We start from the raw sequence: 20,315 nt of genomic DNA on the forward strand, positions 1-20,315 counted from the left end.
CCCGCCGCGCACCGCCGCGGCTGAGTGTGACAGTGGGGGTATGAAAAGGTTGGAGGATGCGTACCGCCGCCCCTCTCGCCACGCTTCGGGTTGGCGTTGATAGTGGGGGTGGCGTTGCCAATGGGGGTGCATTTAACATTGAAAACACCCATCAGGGTGCTTGTACAATTAAAAATCGCATCCTACATTACCAGGGAAGCCCAGGAACAAAGCATTTTCTCCCTCATGGAGAGGGTCAAGTAGGCAAGTATGATGTAGATATATAAGAAGAAAAAGGTATTAATAGCTGAACATACAGTAGCATACATCCCAACATGACCCTCTCCAGGAGGGACACAATGCTCTGTTTCTGGACTTCCCTGGTAATGTATGATCATAGGTGCCTATTCTGTGGGTGCTCAAGGGCCCGAGCACCCACGGAAATTGATGAGCACCCACGGACCCGAGTCCTGCTGCTGGGCCCCCATATTAACTTGCTAATTTGCGGCTGAAGCACCCACATCGTCGGACCCGCCACCTGGTAAACAGTATGTCGGGAAGAGTGTAGTCTGTCCGCGGAGTACCTACACTGTGGGGGCATTTATGTACCTGCACTGTGGGGGCATTTATGTATGTGGAACTCTGTTGCCATAATTTGAATATTGGGGACAACTGTGCTCCATAATATAAATAGGTAATAGTTTGTGGTCACACCCCTTCCCCATGAAGCCACTCCTCTATATTTTTGGCTTGAGCACCCACCAGCAAAAACATAAAATCAGCACCTACGTGTATGATTGCTGTCACCTGTGGTGAAACACCTTTCTTATCAATTAACCTGTTTGGCACAGGTGATGGCAATCATACATTAAGAGAGAAGTCCAGAAAAAGAGCATTGTGTCCCTCCTGGAGAGGGTCATGTTGGGAGGTATGCAGTAGGGTGGCTGCATTTCCTCCCACAGGCAGTGCGCACTATTAGCATTGTTACTTAGGAAAAAACAAGCTCTATACTCTCCACAAATGGACTACAGAAGCCAAATTATTTATATTAAGGTATATTTGATATTCTATATTTAAAATGTGGCTTTATGGTATCAATAAATATAATGAATCAAATTTGTTTCGTCTGTGATTTAAAATAAATTCTACATTTTGGATGTACAAAGCTTAATGAAAAATAATTGTTACAATAATATTAGTGTTTTTCTATCAGTGAAACCCAAAATATAGATTGCTTACCATCATACTGTTTAAATCCCCTTTCATCGGTTGCAACTTCGGACTCTGGCTAGATAACACAAGATAAAAATAAATGAAACAAGAAAAAAAAGGCGCAATATATTTATTGTTTTTTTTTTTAAACAACATAAAATATAAACAATATAAAATAAAATACAACTAGCATATACGATCTGCTCATGATGTATGAAGGGGACATTGGCTTTAGGCAGACCAGCTGTAGCACAATGTACATAAAATAATGGTACCATCAGTTATGTGGGTGTGGTATAATACCCCGACAGTCGGGATTCCGACAGTCAGTACTCCAACGTCAGAATCCCGACTGCACAGCGTGGGGAGCGCAATGAAGCCCCACGCTATTTTATTCTCCCTCTATGGGGGTCATGGACCCCCACGAGGGACAAGTCGGATTTTGACATCGGAGTACTGATTGTCGGAATCCCGACTGTCGGGGAGCCGTCCGGCACCCCAGTTATGTTGGCACAGTCATCTGGCAGTCACCCCACTTTACCCCCCTCCCCCACAGTACATCGGGATAGGTGATAGCTAACAAGCATGGAATACTTTAGGCCTTTATTTCATTTCTGTAGCCTAATTAGCCTATTGGTTAATCAATCACTGCCCCATAGGTTGTTGGAATGCAACACCATCTCCAGATTGCAATAGCATAAAGCTTGCTATACATCTACAAAACAAAAACCTGGTAATATCTGAATGACCGCTGGCAGTTTTTCAGCATTTCCAAGCAAATGGTCAACTCTCATTTGCTCTCATCCATTACCAGGATTTTGTTCCAACCAGCCAGATTTGACTATAAAATCTGTTGATCTATGGCTAGCTTAAGCAGGACAATAGAGAGTCTGTCTGGGTCCAGGTACTTTTCAGGGGTCTTGTCCTAACTGTGGGAGACATGTGAATGCGCCCTTAGAATAAAAATAAGAAAAAAACCTAAGCACCTCCCTGGCCACACTGCAGCATGTACTGGATTGAGAAAATCTGCTACAGCTACTGCTGCCTGGTAGCTAAGGCCACACTGGGCCCCTTCATCAGACTTGGGCCTGGGCTCCTGTAGGTACTGCATAATACATTATCTTACATTATGCTAAGATTGTATTTCAAATGGCATTATTAATACATGGGCCTATTTCTCTCTAGTTTACAAAATGTAGTTTTTTTTTTCTTGCAAAAAGCACTACTGGGACATCTGTAACAGCACTACTGGGGACATTATATGTAACTGGCATTACTGAGAACATATGTAACTGGCATTACTGAGGACATGATATGTAACTGGCACTAAATATGTGCAAGAAAATGATTGCTTGCATTCAAATTCACAGTCTGAGATAAGATACAAACTTTGGGCCTTATTCTAGTTCACTCCTTCTGACAAAATCCTTCTTAGATGGACAAAACCATGTGCACTACAGGTGGGGCAGATGTAACTTGTGCAGAGAGATTTAGATTTGGGTGGCGTTTTACTTCAAAGTGAGATCTATATTGCAGTGTAAAAATAAATCAGCCAGTATTTACCCTGCACAGAAACAAAATAACTTACCCAAATCTAATTCTCTCTGCACATTTTACAGCTGCCCCCCTGCAGTGCACTTGGTTTTGTCCATCTAAGAAGGATTTTGTAAGAAAGAGCGAACTAGAATAAAGGCCCTTTCATGTTTGGAAACCTCTTTCCATGCACAAATAAAAAATATTTGTGTGTATTTCATGTGTTTGTACAACATAAATGCAAGATACCTCATTGAAGTATAAAAATATTCTGAAATACGGAATAATCAGTTATCCAAAATTCTTCAGGTCCCGAGCATTTTGCATAAGGGATACTCAACCTGTATTAGTCACTGCATAACTTTCCCACAATGACCTACTAGGATATTGTTTGTTTGATAGGTGAAAATATGTATGTCCTATATAGGCATTAAACTACTGTATGCTCCTTATGGTATGACCTGAAAATCTAAGAACTTTTCCATTCCCCTTGGTCAGCCACAGTATAGCATAGTTGTTCAAAACTTTCAGAATCGTATGTCATTGTATAGGTTTTTGGAAGCTCATCATTTTTCGGGTGTGTACGGAAAGGTCTACACTAGTGTCTAGTTCACCAAAGTTGTCAGGTTTTTTTTATTTTAGAAAGTGAACATTTGAAAATCAGAACAAAACTAGCTGTTACATAAATGCTTAGTTTAAGTTCTTATAATTCAATAGATCTATTCCTAATCTTTGATGTTGCATTATAGTTGGATAAAAGAGTATTAGATATTGTAGTAGTACAAACAGGAGCAATACCCTTATCCTTCCCACAAAAACACAATTTTAGATTCACCAATGCAAGCAGGAAGGAAGATTGTACACACAATAAAATTATACAGGTTGAGTCTCCCTTATAGGTATATTTAAAAACCTAAATATTCCGAAAACTGGACATTTTCAGAATATTTTGGGGTCTTGTGGTTGCCCCCTGCTCCCCGCACATTTTTCATACTAACCTCATCCCCCAGTGTCCACGGTGGCCATCAGAATCCTCCTCAGCTGCGTCCCCGGTCCCAAGGATGAATTGCGGGGGTGCGCTGATGACGTCACCGGCGCACCCGTGCAATGCATCCTTGGGTCCGGGGATGCAGCTGAAGAGGATTGCGATGGATGCCAGGGGACACTGTGGACATTGGGGGACCATAGGGGCACCGCCAGGGGACCAGGTAAGTATGAAAAAAAATATTCCGAAAACCTCAAAAATCCCTGATCTGAAATGCTTGTGGTCCCGAGCATTTCGGATAAGGGATACTCAACCTTTAGTTCACTTGATGATAAAAAAGACATTGACATTTTTCTAGCATTGGCAATGCCATCAATACCTTGAAGTAATCATCCTGGCTGATTAAGCTGCAATCAGGTAGTATTTTCAGTAGCTTGTTAGCAAGTGTTGTTTTCCCACCATTTGTCACGCTGCCATAAGAAGAGCATAATAAAAACAATAGTCATTAAAAAGATTACAAGTATTAAAAAATAGTAGACAATAAAGTGCAAAAGATTACTAACACAAATATAATCTATCTCAACATAGGAAACGTAAAGAAAGTTAAGTAAAATGTAAATGTAATAAATTATAAAAATATACAGATGTGTCCTCATTCTTGTAGTACCACCAAACAACCCCTCTCAATGAGCCATTTGATCTGTAACACTTGTATATCTTTTTTCCACACCAAGGCCCTTATTCAGCATCAGTTGTAACTTTTTCACAAAATTACAACTGCAGGCGGCTGCCTGTGGAGGGCCATGCAGAACAGGGCAAGGCAGTCCTGTACACCGGGTCCCTCCCCATGATGCACTCCCAATTTTTTGTGTTTGTATCCTATTGTGCAGGCACTTTGCAATTTCCACATCTATTTTGACAAATTCACTATGTACTCAAAGGGGTTTATTTTTTTTTTTTTTTTTGCAATCAATTTTTATTGAGAAGCAACATGAAACAAACAACCGTACATGAACATCAGATAATCTTACATTAGTGTCTGTTATCACTTTTTCGGGATCACTTAGTCCAATGTCTCTTATTGCAGGTCTCTATTTTTGACTTGTGGCGTTCGTACTGAATATTTACTTTCTTTTCAATAAGATAAGACGATGAGCCGCCTCATATGATATCAATATCGCTGCTAACATCATAATATCTATATAAACGTAATAACATTCGGCGATAAGAAGAACAGAAAGGGAGAGCCAATATGAAGGTAGTGGGGTTGCCTGTTAACTGGTATAAGCAAAAAGGTAGTGGGTATTATAAGTGGAGGTAGGGGTAGGAGGGGGGAGGTAAGGTGTAGATATGGGGGGGATAGGGAGGAAGAGAATTGTGGGGGGGGGGGGGGGATCTTCACCTAATCTGTCTAGGGGACGCAGAGGGCAAAGGAATGTCTTCTTGTAGTAACTTGAGGTATTCCTGGGATTCCTTGAAGGAGAGCCAGTTCAACCAGGTAGCGGCGAAAGACTGTGTGGTATCCCTCAGAAAAGAAGTCAGGTCTTCCATTGTCATATAAAGGTCAACTCTCTTGAGCCAGCGAGAGATAGGGGGGGTGTCCGATGATCTCCAAAAGCATGGGATCACTGCTCTTGCCGCGTTTAAAAGATGTCTTATCAGGGACTTTTTAAAGCTAGAGATTGGTAGCTCTACCAGGTTGAAAAGCCAAAATTCCGGACTAAAGGGCAAGGGGGTCTTGGTTATTTTTTCTGTCAGGTTATGAATCAGTCGCCAGTATGGTTGGATAGACGGGCAGGACCACCAGATGTGTATGTGTGTGCCTGGCGACTGGTTGCAGCGCCAACATATGTTCGGTAACGATCTATTTAACTGATGGAGAGTCTGCGGGCACCTGTACCATCGTGAAATTATTTTGTACTGTGTTTCTAGAGTCTGTATCGAAGAAGATGAGGCAAAGATATATTTAAAAATTTTCGACCATTGATCCTCTGACAGTTCCCTAGTCAACTCTTTATTCCAGGCGACTGAGTAGTTGGGTATATCAGTTGTTCGGTTGCTTAAGCAGACCTGGTATAGCTGGGAAATCAAATGTCTTGGCGGTTCCCGCGAGAGGATCAAGGATTCGAATGGAGTAGCCTCCCATCCCTGAATTCTATTAGGAAGAGTGGAGACATAGTGTCTAATCTGGAGGTAAAGCCAGAAATGGTTCGCCGGCAGGCCAACTTCAGTGCGCAGGTCAGAGAAAGGTCTCAGCCCCGTTTTGTCCACTAATTGTCCTAGGTAGGAGATGTCTATTGAGTGTCGTGCGGGGAGGGTCCGAAGCGCCTCTCCCGGAGGGAATTCCGGATTGTTTACTAGGGGAGTCAGGAGCGATGTACCTGTTTTGAAAAAGGTGAGGGTTCTATAGTTGCGCCAGCATTGAATTGTTGGAGTGAGTGTAGGGTGGTGCAATGTGGGGGATTTCTTTAGCCAGGGAATCACTCTCGGTGAAATGCCCACCGCATGCCCTTCAATAGCGGGCCATTGCTTAAGCTGGAAGGGCCTGGACATTTCTATGATCCTAGAGAGGTGTACAGAGTGGTAATAACTGAGGAAGTGAGGAAGTTGGAGGCCACCCCTTTCCTTCTTTTGTATCAGGATTTTTTGAGAGACTCGCGGCCTCTTGTTACCCCAAATAAATTTCCCAACCGAACTCTGTAATTCCTTGAAAAAGGAAAGCGGGATTGTGATCGGTAGTGTCTGTAGCAAATACAAGACTTTAGGGAGGATATTCATTTTGACAGTGTTCACTCTGCCTAGCCAAGACAGTCTGAGGGGCGACCATTTTGCAAAGTCAGCTTTTATCTTATTTAATAATGGGAGAAAATTAAGTTGAAAGAGCATGGTATTATCCTTGGATAGCCAAGCACCAAGATACTTAATGCGATCAGCGTGCCAGTGGAACGGGAACGCATTTTTAATCCCTTCAACTACGTTGGCCGGTGCAGAGATGTTCAGTGCCACTGATTTCGTGTAATTAATTTTGAAGTTCGATAGGCGAGCGAATCTCTCAAACTCCAACATCAATGAGGGCATTGAAGTAGTCGGGTCGGTTATTGTCGCTAGGAGGTCATCAGCATACAAGGCCAGTTTATGTTCCGTTTTCCCTATCTTGATGCCCTTAATATTTTGATTCCTCCGAATCGCTCGCGCCAGTGCTTCCATGCATAGGACAAAAATCAAAGGTGAGAGGGGGCAACCCTGTCTCGTGCCGTTTCTAATCCTGAATTGGTCGGAGAGCGCCCCGTTCACTCTCACCCGCGCCGAGGGGGAGCTATATAATGCTAGGATGCGATGGTAACAATTCGGCCCTATGCCAATGTGTCTGAGTACCCCTTCCATAAAGGACCAGTCTATCCTGTCGAAGGCCTTCTCCGCATCCGTCGACAGGAAGACTGTATGCAAACCTCTGGTTTTTGCGAAGTGTATTAGATCTATTGCCCTTGTCGTATTGTCCTTGGCCTCCCTCCCTGCCACAAAGCCTACTTGGTCTTCATGTACCAGCCCCGGGAGGAGAGAGCCCAGGCGCAGCGCAATCAGTTTGGCATAAAGCTTGAGGTCGGTATTTAAGAGTGAAATAGGCCTATAACTAGTACATTGGCCTGGGTCCTTTCCTTCTTTAGGGATTATCGAGATATGAGCCTCGAGGCTTTGGGGGGTGAAGAGGGTGTCCTTTGAAATTGAGTTACAGGCTTTTATAAAAAGTGGCATCAGGAGGGAACGGAATGATTTATAATAGCTTATTGTAAAACCATCTGGGCCAGGGCATTTCCCAGAGGGGGTGTGTTTAAGGGCCAGCTCCAGCTCCTCAATTGTGAAGGGCTGGTCGAGCCATTGTGCGTCTGTTTCTGAAATCTTGGGGAGGCTAACCGATGTCAGGTAATCGTCAATCTCGCGTTTCAGATTAAGCTTCTCTGTTTGGGGGGCGCAATCTCTCAAGTTATATAGCCTAGTATAGTAGTCTTCAAAGGCCTTCGCAATTTGTGGAAAATTGTGAACCTTTTTCCCTGATCTGTCTGTAATGGTATGGACATATGACTGTACTCTTTGGGCCCTAAGTGCTTTTGCAAGCATCGCGCTAGGTTTATTACCCCACAAGTAGAATTTATGTCTGCATTTCCTAAGTTCCATTTTGGTTTTATCTCTTAAAAGGTGATTAAGCGAGGCCCTTGCCTGTGTTAATTCGTTTAATGTGTCAGATGAAAGTTGTGACTTATGGGCTAATTCAAGAGTCTTAATACGTTCCAGTATTTCTAACTTCTTGGCCTCCTTTTCTCTCTTTATCATGCTCCCCAATTGTATGCATTTCCCCCTGATCACACATTTGTGTGCCTCCCAAACAGATATTGGGGAGGCTAATTCATTATCGTTGTTTGAGATGTATTCAGAGATAGCGGTTTCAAGTTCTGTCTTAGTCCTGACATCTGAGAGTAGTAACTCATTGAGACGCCAGGACAGTCTTTTGGGGGGGGCAAGGGGCGTCTGGACCTTGATGGTTATAGGGGAGTGGTCAGACCATGTTATTTGACCTATCTCGCTATTAGTGAAGTATTGGAGGTGGAGGTGGTCGACTAGAAAGTAATCAATTCTAGAATAAACTGAATGAGGATGAGAAAAGAATGTGTAATCCTTGGTCGACGGGTGGTGTATTCTCCACACGTCCACTAATTGGTATTCATGTAGGAGTTGTTTAACCTTCCGATGATCCCGCATACGTTGGGTTTTAGGAGGGGGGTTGCCGTCTATTAAAGGATCCATTGTCCAATTAAAATCCCCTCCCAGAATGAGACACCCCTCCCTTAGTGGTTCTGTGAGCTGTAGGACTTTGCCGAAAAATTGTCTCTGTTGGGTGTTGGGGAAATATACGTTCACTAACGTGTATTTCTGAGAGAAGAGTGTAAATTTGAGTACCTGACACCTTCCTTCAATTAAGTCGTGGTGTGAAACATCTGTTGGGTGGACATGCCGAGCTAGCAAAATGGCCACTCCTAGGGTCTTGCTTGTGGGGTTATCACTGGTGTGAGCAACAGGGAAGAAGTAGTTAAAGAGTTTGGGCGCCATACCTTTTTTAAAATGAGTTTCCTGAATGAAGGCCACGTCAACCTTCTTAGCTCTGAGCTCCCTAAGTAATGAGGATCTCTTTTCTGGGATATTCAAACCCTTTACATTTAAGGATAGGAGGTTGAGTGTCGGTGTATTAGGAGTCATGTCAGGTGAGTGGCGAGCAGTGGGAGATCATGGAGAATCCCAGCCCTTGCGTCTTTATGATTAAGGGGAAGAAAGACCCTAGACAGAGGGTAGAAGGGAAAGTCCGAGGGTGGGGGAGTAGAGGAAGGATACAAAAAAAAAGACATTTGACATTTCTAACTGTTAAAACATTCAAAACAAACTCAAGAAGTAAATACATACAAAAAACATTACCACTGGCGGAGACAGTGATGCCTTGTATCGGCATCACTCTCTTGCACTTGTGTGGTACACCCTAACTGGGGCAAGTGCCCACCGCCTCCACGTTTGTTAAACATAGTCATGTTACTTAGGGTTTCAACGGGTCCAGTGTATTAAGAATCTGCTTACAAATTAGTGAGACAAGCTAAAACTAGTGGTGAACCGTTATGGTACAAACAGCTTATGGGGAGCCCACTAAGGGCACCTGTTTCAGAAAGGACCATCCCTAGAACTGGGATGATATTGGGGGAAAAGTGAGGTCGGGTCGCCCTCCGTAAGGGGGGGATGGGGGGGTAGTCTGGAGGGGAGGAGGCAAGCACATTATAAAATACTTGACTGTCTGTTGCGGCCTCTTCCATAACCGTACATCTAAAACTACTATAGGGTCTACCCCTCAAAATTTACCTTACAGTTGCACAATTCCCCGGAGGGACCCACCCTGTTAGCTCAAATTCCGTCTTGCATATAGTTTGGTGAACGTCAGCAAACAATCATGTCCATAAAACTTTGAATCAGGTTAAGTCCTCACAGTCCCAACCTATAAAAGTCTCCACCTCAATGAAGCGAACCATCCGTGTTGTTTGGTCCTCAGGTAGTCGCACCTCGGTGCGTGGGACCACTGGTAGAGGGCCTCCCGTTGTCTCTCCCCACCGTTGTCCAGGGTTGATCATGTTGCGGCGGGGGAGGGGGATCTAGTCTGGATGTCAACTGTGTCCACTCAGACAATTGCGGCTTGTTAATGTTAAGAGTTGCGCAGAAGGCTTCGAGGTCTGCCGGGTCTTGGAGGACTGCCTGTTTACCTTCGTATGTTGCCTGGATACTGAATGGGAAGCCCCATCTGAACCTGATCTGTTTCTGCTTCATGAGGTCAGTAAGGGGTTTGAGCATTCGTCTCTGTTGGAGCGTGGACCAGGAGAGGTCCGAGAAGATCTGTATTCTATCCCCATTAAATTCAATAGTGTCCAACTTTCTTGATTTAAGTAGGATGGCTTCCCGTTCCTTATGGTAATGCAGCCTGCAAATAACATCTCGTGGCTTCTCCGATGGCAAGCCTCGCGGTCTCAGGGCCCGATGCGCCCGATCAAAAAGAATATTGGAGTCAGGATCCGCGTCTAATATCTCATTGAAGATTTTCGTGAGGGCATCTATTAGGCCCGGTCCTTGTATGTCCTCTGAGAGTCCCCGCACCCGGAGATTATTCCTCCTCCCTCTGTTGTCAATATCATCTATCCTGCGTTGTAGAAGTTTTAGCTCCTGTGCATGGGCCACAGTGACCTCACGCAATTTATCTTGGAAGGTCTCTATCGTGTCTGTGCGATCTTCTAAGGTTGCGACCCTCTGCGAAGTCTGGGTCAGATCCGCTTGGATAGCCGACACTTCCTGTTTGATTGACTCTCGCAGGGATTGTTCTAGGTCCACGAAGTCCTTCTTGGATGGGAGGTCCGCCTTTGTAGGTAGGGTGCGGAGATAGGTTAGGACCTCTGAGAGGGTCACTTCTGTATTTTGGGGGGGGAGCGGGTCTGATGGAGATTCCATTTGAGACGGTTCTCTCAGTGATCTGGAACTCTCAGAAGGAGACAGGGAGTCCTCTGGATGCAATTCAGGGTTAGGTGTGAGATATCTAAAGATATTTGCTCTGTGTTGGCTCTCACCTTGATGTTTAGGCACCGGAGTCTGAGAGTTTCGTCTTGTTTTCCCCATAGGTAAATGGTATATCAAGGTCCTCAGAGTTAAGCGTCTTCAGTGGGTTAGCTGTTTGTCATGTTTGTCTCAGTCGTAGCCCGGAAGGTGTGAAAGGCAGTGTCAGCACCACCCCATTCTGAACGGGTGACTAGGGGGTCATGACCTGTCCGTCAAGCGGTTTAAGTCACATCGATACGGTTAGGGGCTGGGAGTGGTACGGCAGATTGCTACCTGCACTCCGTGTAAGGACTCCTATGCTGCTTAGTGGAGCAGGATTTGGTAAAGCGGATTATCCAACCACGGGAACCCGCCCGTAGAGCCCACCTCCTGAGTCTTAGCGTTATAGGTGATCTCACGTGTCCAACCCACTTAACTGACCTCAATCGCGGTTGTTCTTTTCACGGATGTATATAGCGAAGCAGGGTATGGGGGCTTGTGGTCTAGGTCAGGTGAAGGTGCAAGTTTGGTCTGTTGAAAGATGTAATGAGTGAAGCTGCAATTCTACTGATCAGCCACAAGATGGAGCCTTTGTGCTGTGTTCGTCTTAGATTAAGTACAGTAACGTGCACTATTAAAGCCCTGTGAAGGGGAGAAAGTTAACTCTCTAATGCCAGAGTAGAAGAGTGATTCTTTTATTATATGAGAACTGTAACAGCTGGTCCAGGAGCAAAGACACTTTCTGTCAGCACTGTCAGCTCCTCCTCACAGCTCTCGTGCCCACAGATACAGCAGGGTGAGTGTTCGTCTTATTACTGGTCTGGCAATGTACTCTGCACTGTGATGAGGAGTCTGTAACAGCTCTAGAGGAAGGATGGCTATTCACCTCCCAATGTCTCTTATTTTATATAATCAGGGTCTAAGAAGGTGCCAGTAGTGAGAGCAATGGCATTTCTCACACTTCTTGCAGCTGAAGGGCTGTTTGACCAGGTGCAGATGGGAGGGGGAGTGAGGGCAGACAGCAAAAGGGAGTGAGGAAGGGGTTAATAGCACAGCCCCAGTCCTGGGTATGTGGATGATGTCTGCCCCTGCAAAACAAAGATATGGGGGTACAGGGTACCTCTCTCAGAGGGCTGAGTTTATTTGTGGGGCTCAGGCTCCCTTGCCGTCCTCACTGCACTTATGTGAGGATCCTGTGTCCTCTGTCCCCACCTCCAAGATGGCCGCCGCTATTTGTGGCTGAGGAAGAGCCAGCACTTATGAGCTCCCCTAATCCCTGCTCCCTCCGCCTGTGGGAGAAATCTCTGGGGGGGGAGAAGGTGTGCAAGAAGGGGGGCAGATGGTGTACTCACTGCCCTTTGTCCGCTTCCTGTGTCGCGTCCGCGCTCCGTTGCCGCTCGCGATGTTCCGTGGAGCTTCTACACGGGTCTGTGTGAAAATTGAGGCCGCGGCTTCTAGCAGCGTGAAGGCCGCAACCCGCAGGACCGATTTCCAGGGTCCCCGGCTCCGCAGCGCTTCCACCGCCGACTGTGGGGATGCACCAGCACTCAGGAGGGCACTATGGTGAGTCTGAGTCACTTTGGGGGATGGTGGGCTTGATATATGAGGGGGTTTTGCCGGAGCCCCTCTCTCCCAAAGGGGTTTATTTAATGGATACCGGATCCATTCAGAATTTGTTTTGACAGAATGGATCCATCATTCATTATTCAATGAAGCGGCCAAATCTGGGCGTCAGATTTGGCTGCTGATTGATGCTCACCCGGCCGGTGCGGGGACCGAGTGAGCGTTGCAGCAGGAGCTAGACGGGGCCGGGTGAGCTGTTCTCACCCGGCCCGGCGGCGAGACAGATGAGTGCGGCTGGTGAGTATGGGAGGAGATGGGAGGGTACAGGAGGCAGCAGACAGGAGGTCGGCGCTGTGTAAACTGCTGCTGCACACCCGATGCGTTTTCCCTGACATCTTTTAATGTCGGATTGAGATTGCCGGAAACATGGCCAAAACCTTTTGGTTTTGGCTGTGTTTCCATCAAAAGCAGATGGATTAGTGGCTGTTCCATCAATCCACCTGGTTTTCAGCAGGTCGGAACATTCTAGCATTGAACTGCCGTCTTTTCGACATCAATTGAATATACCCCAAAGGGTTAAAGTATCTTTAGAAACATTAAGTTTGCAAGCAAATGACAATGAAGTTATATTTCATTTATATAAGTTTAAATACACATATTCACTTGTTCTGTGTCATAATAAATGACATATTTACTCTTAATATAAACTTACCCACCAATACCAACAATGAAAGTTTTCATGGCTCCACCTTCCCTGATGTCACTCCTGTGGAAAATAAATACAGTATACTGTAAATGTTTATCACTTCATACAAATATTTTCAAATACCACTAAACAAAATAATAAGAATACAGTATATAGTTCTAACTCATGAATAAGGTGTGTCTTAAATAGACGTAACAGGTACAATCTTATAAAACTTATAGAAGGAAAACCCTAAGTTATACCGTTTTCAGACTGCAAATGTCGGGTTGCACCCAGGATTAGGACACGGGTCCGTCTGTGATGTCATACTGGGGAGGGGCTGAGTGGTGGTGTGTCATCAGGGGGTGGGGGAGGAGGCAGTGCTTGGAGCTGTCAGCGTTGCCTCCTTCATACTGCATCTCAACCCGGGTCAGAACTCCCAGGTTGCTCGACCCTGGGTGGCCCTTTCACACTGCACCTTGACCTAGGTTTGTGACGTAACAACGTGGCAATAACCAAGGTTGAGAGTGCAGTCTGAAAGGGGTATAATAAAAACACATAATAAATTTTGTATATCCGCACAATGGTTTATTCTGTTTTAAATGGAAAATTCACTACTGTACATGTGAAAAATAGGTTTAAGCTAAAGTAACATCTCTCAATTATCAATGTTTTATACTAAGGCTGAAATAAATCTGAACAAACAATGCTGCCTTTGATTTTATGTGCAATGTGCGCATGCTGAGCAGTGAGTGACAGGGGGACTCCCAAATGCCGCCCCCCCCCCCCCATGGGACACTGCTGCCTGCGGGTAGGACAGCGGGACAGTCACAAATGACAGTATTGGCCCACAAAAATTGGTAAGTTTAGAGGTATGGAAAAAATTCCAATGCCTGCCGGAGGCATAAGAAGGAAACATAAGCCTACTGCCTACATCTCAGATCTAAGAGTTGCATGTGAAGGAAGATCACCACCCTGACATACCTCCCAACATGACCCTCTCCAAGTCCAGTGTGGTGCCGGCCAAACTTAAAGGTTTTACCTTATAAAGGATATCGCCCCTTTAAGAAAATCTCAGACTTTGGCTGTTATCCTGCACAGCCGCCAGACTTACACTGCATTACATCCAGCCCTGGATGTGGAATGCCCATTCAAATAAATATGAAAGGACATGTGAGAGAAAATTATCTATTTCTGCTCTCTTTTTAATTTATTCAAATTTAAAAAATTAAATTTAAAATTTACTGTAACTAGGTTCAGGGAATAGATCATGATGTTGTAGGTAGGCAGGACGGGGATGTAGACAAGCAGCATGTGCTCCACCTAGACCAGCGGCATACAATTTATTCTGTTCTGAAGTGTATATAATATTCATTCTAGAGGGATACATATGGGTGATCGGCAGACGGGATGCCGGCATACAGAATACTGATGCTGGCCTCCGATGTAGGGAATCTAAACAGAGGTAAGTATACTCCGTACAGAGAGGGGAAGGGATTGAGAAAGGGTCAGGCGCAACAAGAGGAGAGTCTGGTGGGTTGGGGGGATTTCATTTCATCCTGGCAAGGCTGAGGGACAGCGAGCAGGGATTGTGTTATCAATTTGGATAGGTAAAGGTTGAGTCTGCTAATACGGGGAAGTTGAAACAAATAGAGTGGGGATTGTATAATTACTCGTGATATTAATTTATTGCTGTGATGTTTGTTTGTTGTTTGTACTGTATCGTATGTTCTTATGGAAAATGTAAATAAAAACGCAATTAAAATATAAAAAAAAAAAAAAAAAAAAAAAGTATACTTACCCTTCCCGTGCCTCCACTGACCCTCCCTTCCCGTAGCCTAACCATAGGCCCCCACACCCTGACCCTAACCCTCTCTGCTAGAGCAGTAACTAGAACTGCTATAGTCATATAAAAGAAAACCTAATAAGGCTTTCACACTTGTTTACTAACAGAGTTGCTGAGACCCCCCCCCCCCCCCACATCTCCATGCACACAGCATCTATTCCTAGTTCTGGTGGGACTCCAAACTACCCCCACGGCAGGACACAGCCATTCCTACAGTAGGTGGGATGCAGGACTGTCCCGAAAGAATGTGATGGTCCCACGAAAAGCAGAACAGTTGGGAGGTATGCCTATGGCTTACTAATAACTTACCAAATGCGCCTTGTTCAAACAGCTGCAACTGCCCTAATAGTAAAGTTTTATTTCTCCAAATGATTGTTCACATGAATGTTTTAAATGAGAAATTGACACACTCATGAACTAGATAGCTAAATGTTACATAGGTAGAGTTCTATTTCACATGGGATGTTATGGGCAACCAATCAGAATCTACTTCATATTTATTTAGCATTTTCTAGAAGATAATAGATGGTATCTGATTGGTTGCCCATAGCAACATCCCATCTGAAATAGAACTCACATCTTATCATTCAGTGTACGCTTAATATCGGCCACCCGCAGCCGATATTGTTAATGATGTCGGCTGCGGCCAAGTTTGTCTATTGTGCATTGGGCCCAATATTGTCAACAACAGCTATACTCCTGGATATCTTTGAAGCAATGTTTTTCTAAATATTTAAATTTTCATAAAATCTTTTATTCTGGAGCTCCAGAGAGTTCTAAGGAAATCATTACCGGTAAAGTTCATGGAGCCTATCATTTATTACGTACACAGCTCCTAGGCATATTCAAATTAGCTATGGACTATTCAATTAAATAGCCTTTTCCCTACACCTGAAACTGAAGCTGCAAGGAAATGTACGCCATTGTGTAATCGAGCACAGGTAAATCCTGACCAACTGCAAGGGTGAGCTGTGGAAATTAGCTGTTGGGAATGGACTATGCTCCTAAAGCCCCGTTCACACTAGAGAACTCACGCCACTGCAGATATCCTTGACTCTACTGGCCATGCCATGGGCGGACGATATTGTGCATACACACTGGACGACACCATAGATGATATCGTCCAGTGTAGTCACCCATGGCCGCTTCACATGCAGGTCTATGGCTACACAGCAAAAATCAAGCTGCATGTTCCGACAACAGGCTGGGGGTATGCTGGTTCACGATATTGAGCGATATGTTGAGCGATATCTTTTTAAAAAAACATGTAGGATGTAATAAATAAACCGTGTTTAATTGTATTTATTATTTAATAAAAAGGTTTGCTTGGTAATTTTCACACCTATTTTGATCCATTCCCTTGGCACGCAAAGGGTTAAACTGGAAACTGTGTGAATCTTTACCTACATATAATGCTCATTATCTTACTTCTAGGTCACAAGCTGTGAAACCACTCAAAGTTCAGTTATGAAATATGCACATGGGAGGAATTCCTAACAATTGCTGAGTTATACAAAACACAAACTAAACATAAATCACTTGTTGGCTTATTTCATTCCATAAAATATCACAAGCAAATGTATACTTCTTGAATACATATGTAGCAAATGTAAATAATTACTCATAACCTAGTATGTAATCCCTCTCCAAGGGCCAGATGTATCAAGCTTCAAAAAGTGATAAAATGGAGGGTGATAAACAGCCACCCAATCAGCTCCTAACTGCCATGTCACAGGCGGGGGGGGAGGGATTCTCTAAACTAAAAATGCTGTAAAAACCCCATTATCAGAGTTTTTACCGCATTTTGGGATGCTCTAAGCATCCCCTGCCGGGTTACCGCGGCGGAGGGCATCGCCAGAAATATCTGGCGATGCCCCAAAGAAGCCTATGGGCTTCTAACACGACCCCTCGCATCGACCCCCCCTCACCTGTGTCCGGGCAGCACAGAGCTGTGCTGCCCGGACCAGTGACCTCCTCCTTCCTGCACTTTACATCCTCTTCCGGGTGCAGGGAGGAGGAGGAGGAGCATGTGCATACGCTTGTTGCATGTGAGACACAGCGAACAAACTTTTCAGTGGCAAGCAAGCAACCTTACGGCCGGAGGCATAGAGGGGAGTGGAGCGGCAGGCTCCCCCATGACATATGGGAACTCCCAGCATTTCATGGGCGTTCCCAGGAGAACGCCGGGCGTTCACACGGTAATGAGAAATGACGGACAGGTGGGGGGCGGGCATTGGACATAACTGGATGTCAGCTGCCGTCCAATTCACTGCAAAACTACACACATCTGTAAGAGTGGTCTGGACCACCCTTACAGAAATGAGCATCTTCTGCATCATTCAATGGTTGGCGACCATCGAAGGTTGGTGGTGGATCACAGCAGCCTTTAAATGGATTTTACTGTGTAACATCCATTCGCATGCCCTGAGTGCGAATTTACCATGCAAATGGGTGGCGGCCAGCCACCATTCTCAAGGCGGGGTTTGGTGGACTCGCAAGGCTGCCCATACGCAGCCTTGCGAATCAACCTGAATAAGGCCCAAGATATTAGAGCAGAAGGATGATACATGTTATGCAGGTGTGAATTAAACAGTTTTATATAACATGTTAATCTATCCTATATAATGGTCCAGATGCACCAAGCTTCAAAAAATTATAGTAGAGAACCACCAGCCAATCAGTTCCTATCTGTCATGTTACAGACTGGGTTTGAAAAATGACATTTAGGAAATACTACTGAAAAAGCCAGTTCCACATAAACCAAAACATTACCTAATGAACAATTAACTTACATTTTAGGCTGCCAATTATCTTTTCAAACCATTTATCTTCTTTGTTCCAGACAGAGAGTATACCCAGGAGGCATCAGTGTGTGCTCGATGGGGATGAGGTCAGGGCCCTGTGTGGTCCAGTCAAGTTCTAACACACCAAACTCAAACCATGTCTTTATAGTCCTTGCTTTGTTCTGTACAAGTCATATTACAATTGGAAAGGGTCTTCCCCAAACTGCTGTCTTGGTATGCTGAGTCATTAAGATTTCCCTTTACTGGAGATACCAGTAAGGTGCCTAGTCCAAACCCTGAAAAACAGCCCCATACCATTATTCCTCCTGCACCAATCTTCACAGGATAATGTCAGGGAGGCAACATTAACCCAGCATCTGTCATACCCACACTGCCAAACAGAGACATGATTTGTCACTCCACGGAACCCATTTCCACTGCTCATCAGTCCAGTGTTGACTGCGTAAAGGTGCGTACACACGTACATATTTTCTGTCTGATCTATCTGGTGGGAACAAAAACCTGGAAATGTATGGGAGCATTTGACAATCAAAAATTTCCACCCAAATGCAGGCAAACAGAAAAAATTATATGCTTTGATAAATCAGTTATATCAAAATGATTTAAACAATTTGTCTGACTGATCACGGTCTGTTTTCAAGTGTTTGGGGACAATTTTTAGATAGTCATTTGCTCCAATATATTTCCAGGTTTTTGTTCCCACCAGATAGATCAGACAGTAAATCTGTACGTGTGTACACACCTTTACACCTCTGCATTCAACGCTTGGCATTGGACTTGGTCATGTGAGGCTTGCATGCAGCTGCTTGTCCATGGTAACCCATTCTATTAAGCTCCAGCCATGCAGTTTTTGTGCTTATATGCTTATAATGGAATTTTGGAACTCTCCAGCTATAGAAGTAAGAAAGTGGTGAGAACGTTCACGCACCATGGGGGTTATTCTGGTTTATTCCCACGGTTGCGAATTTGCATCCTTGTGAGTGAACCAGATCCCGCCTTGTGAATGGTGGCACGTCGGCCCACCATTTGCAAGTCGCGTACATTCGAATTGGCTGAAAATGGATGTTTAGCATAAACATCCATTCGCATGCCACTGGGACCGTCGCACATCTTTCGATGGTCGCCGACCATCAAAAGATGTGGAAGGTGCATGCATATGTAAGGTTGCTCTGAGCAACCTTACATATGCATGTACGCACGGGGGGAAGTGGGCGAGCAGGTGACATCCGGTGATGTCAGCTGACTGCCCCCCCCGCATGTCTGTCACAGCCTCATTAGCATGAGAAAGCCCATGAAATCTCCATTTTTTTTTTTAAAGCAACAATCATTTACACTGCAAAACCAGTTTGATTTTGCAGTGTAGATGATTGCCGCTTTAAGAAAAACTAGAGATTTCTTAGCAAATCTCTCACTTTCTGATTCTCTCATCCTATTACATTTCACCCTATGTCTAGGTTGACAGTCATTAGGTTGACAGCAGAAGGTCGACATGCACAAGGCCGATATTGAGAAATGGTTGACATATCAAAAGGTCGACATGAGTTTAAAAAAAAAAATGTAAATGTCGATGTGGACCCACAATTATACTGCGTACAATTAATTAGTGTACCACTTTACTGTTCCTAGTCAGAATCCACATGTATGAAAAAATACAAAAACAAGTCAACCTTTTCTTGTGTAGACCATCGCCATGTCAATCTTTTGCTTGCGCTGACATTTTGTAAAGGTGTTCATGTCGCCCTATTAACTGGCGACTTACACGTCTGTCAGCCATATGGATACCTGCTATAACAGTGTAGTTCAACAACAGCTGGATTGTCAAGGTTAGCCATCACTGTCCTATAACCTGTGTCTCCAGGTTGTTATTCCAGCACTCACCTGAGTGACAGCAAGCATACTATACAAATCTAATGTTACGGCTCTATTTAAATGTACAAACACAGTGATTGTTTGCTATAGTAGTACTTTGCTGAATCTCACTTGTAGATGTAACGTAAAATCTATGCAATGCACATGTAATATATACACAAATGCTTCACTAGAATTCACTCTCAGAAAGCAGCGATACATTTACGGACAGAATTGATTTGCTGTGCTATGCCCGTGACAGCTGAAAGGCCAGACTTTGAATGACAATAATCCACATGACATTAATTATACAGAAACATTGTGCTGTTTACCTTGTGCAAGGTCCTGGTGGAGTACTGCTCTCCCTCCCTACTGAGTGTAAGGGGACGGACAGTCACATGTAGTCACGTGGTTCACTGCAAGCTACTGGGCGGAGAGGATTATACTGCTTTCACATCGCAAACCCTGCTCTGCCCTGGTATTTGAAAACATTTCTGAAATAGGTCTGAGCAAGCTAAACCCCGTTCACATCGCATGGTGGAGCCTGTTTAATAGTTTATTACTGGGTGATTGCATACTTGCCTACCTGACCCTCTCCATGAGGGAGAAAATGCTCTGTTCCTGGACTTCCCTGGTAATGTATGATAACCATCACCTGTGGTGAGCTACTGTAGGTAATTGATGAGGAAGGTGTTTCACCACAGGTGCTGGCAATCATACATTACCAGGGAAATCCTGGAGCAGAGCATT

At 44.5% G+C, this 20,315-nt stretch overlaps 1 protein-coding gene across 4 annotated transcripts in view; it reads right to left on the bottom strand.

Annotated features, from left to right (window-relative positions):
- Positions 1-20,099, bottom strand: part of NMRK1 (nicotinamide riboside kinase 1) — a 39,285-nt gene extending 19,186 nt beyond the window's left edge. Inside the window, exons 1-5 of one of the 4 annotated variants that reach the window (XM_083186120.1) lie at positions 19,898-20,091; positions 17,706-17,878; positions 13,095-13,148; positions 4,089-4,179; positions 1,219-1,267 (exon numbers count right to left, since the gene is read on the bottom strand). In XM_083186120.1, the coding sequence (XP_083042246.1) occupies positions 1,219-1,267; positions 4,089-4,179; positions 13,095-13,148; positions 17,706-17,707 (196 nt within the window). In that variant the 5' untranslated portion in view covers positions 17,708-17,878; positions 19,898-20,091. Of the gene's footprint in view, positions 1-1,218; positions 1,268-4,088; positions 4,180-13,094; positions 13,149-17,705; positions 17,879-19,897 lie in introns of all 4 variants that reach the window. The other 3 variants (XM_083186117.1, XM_083186119.1, XM_083186118.1) reach the window with 3 other exon arrangements.
- Between the last annotated feature and the right edge of the window lie 216 nt (positions 20,100-20,315).

This window comes from Crinia signifera, chromosome 1 (genome assembly GCF_055691185.1).
Source record: "Crinia signifera chromosome 1, ASM5569118v1, whole genome shotgun sequence".
Taxonomy (NCBI): Eukaryota; Metazoa; Chordata; class Amphibia; order Anura; family Myobatrachidae; genus Crinia; species Crinia signifera.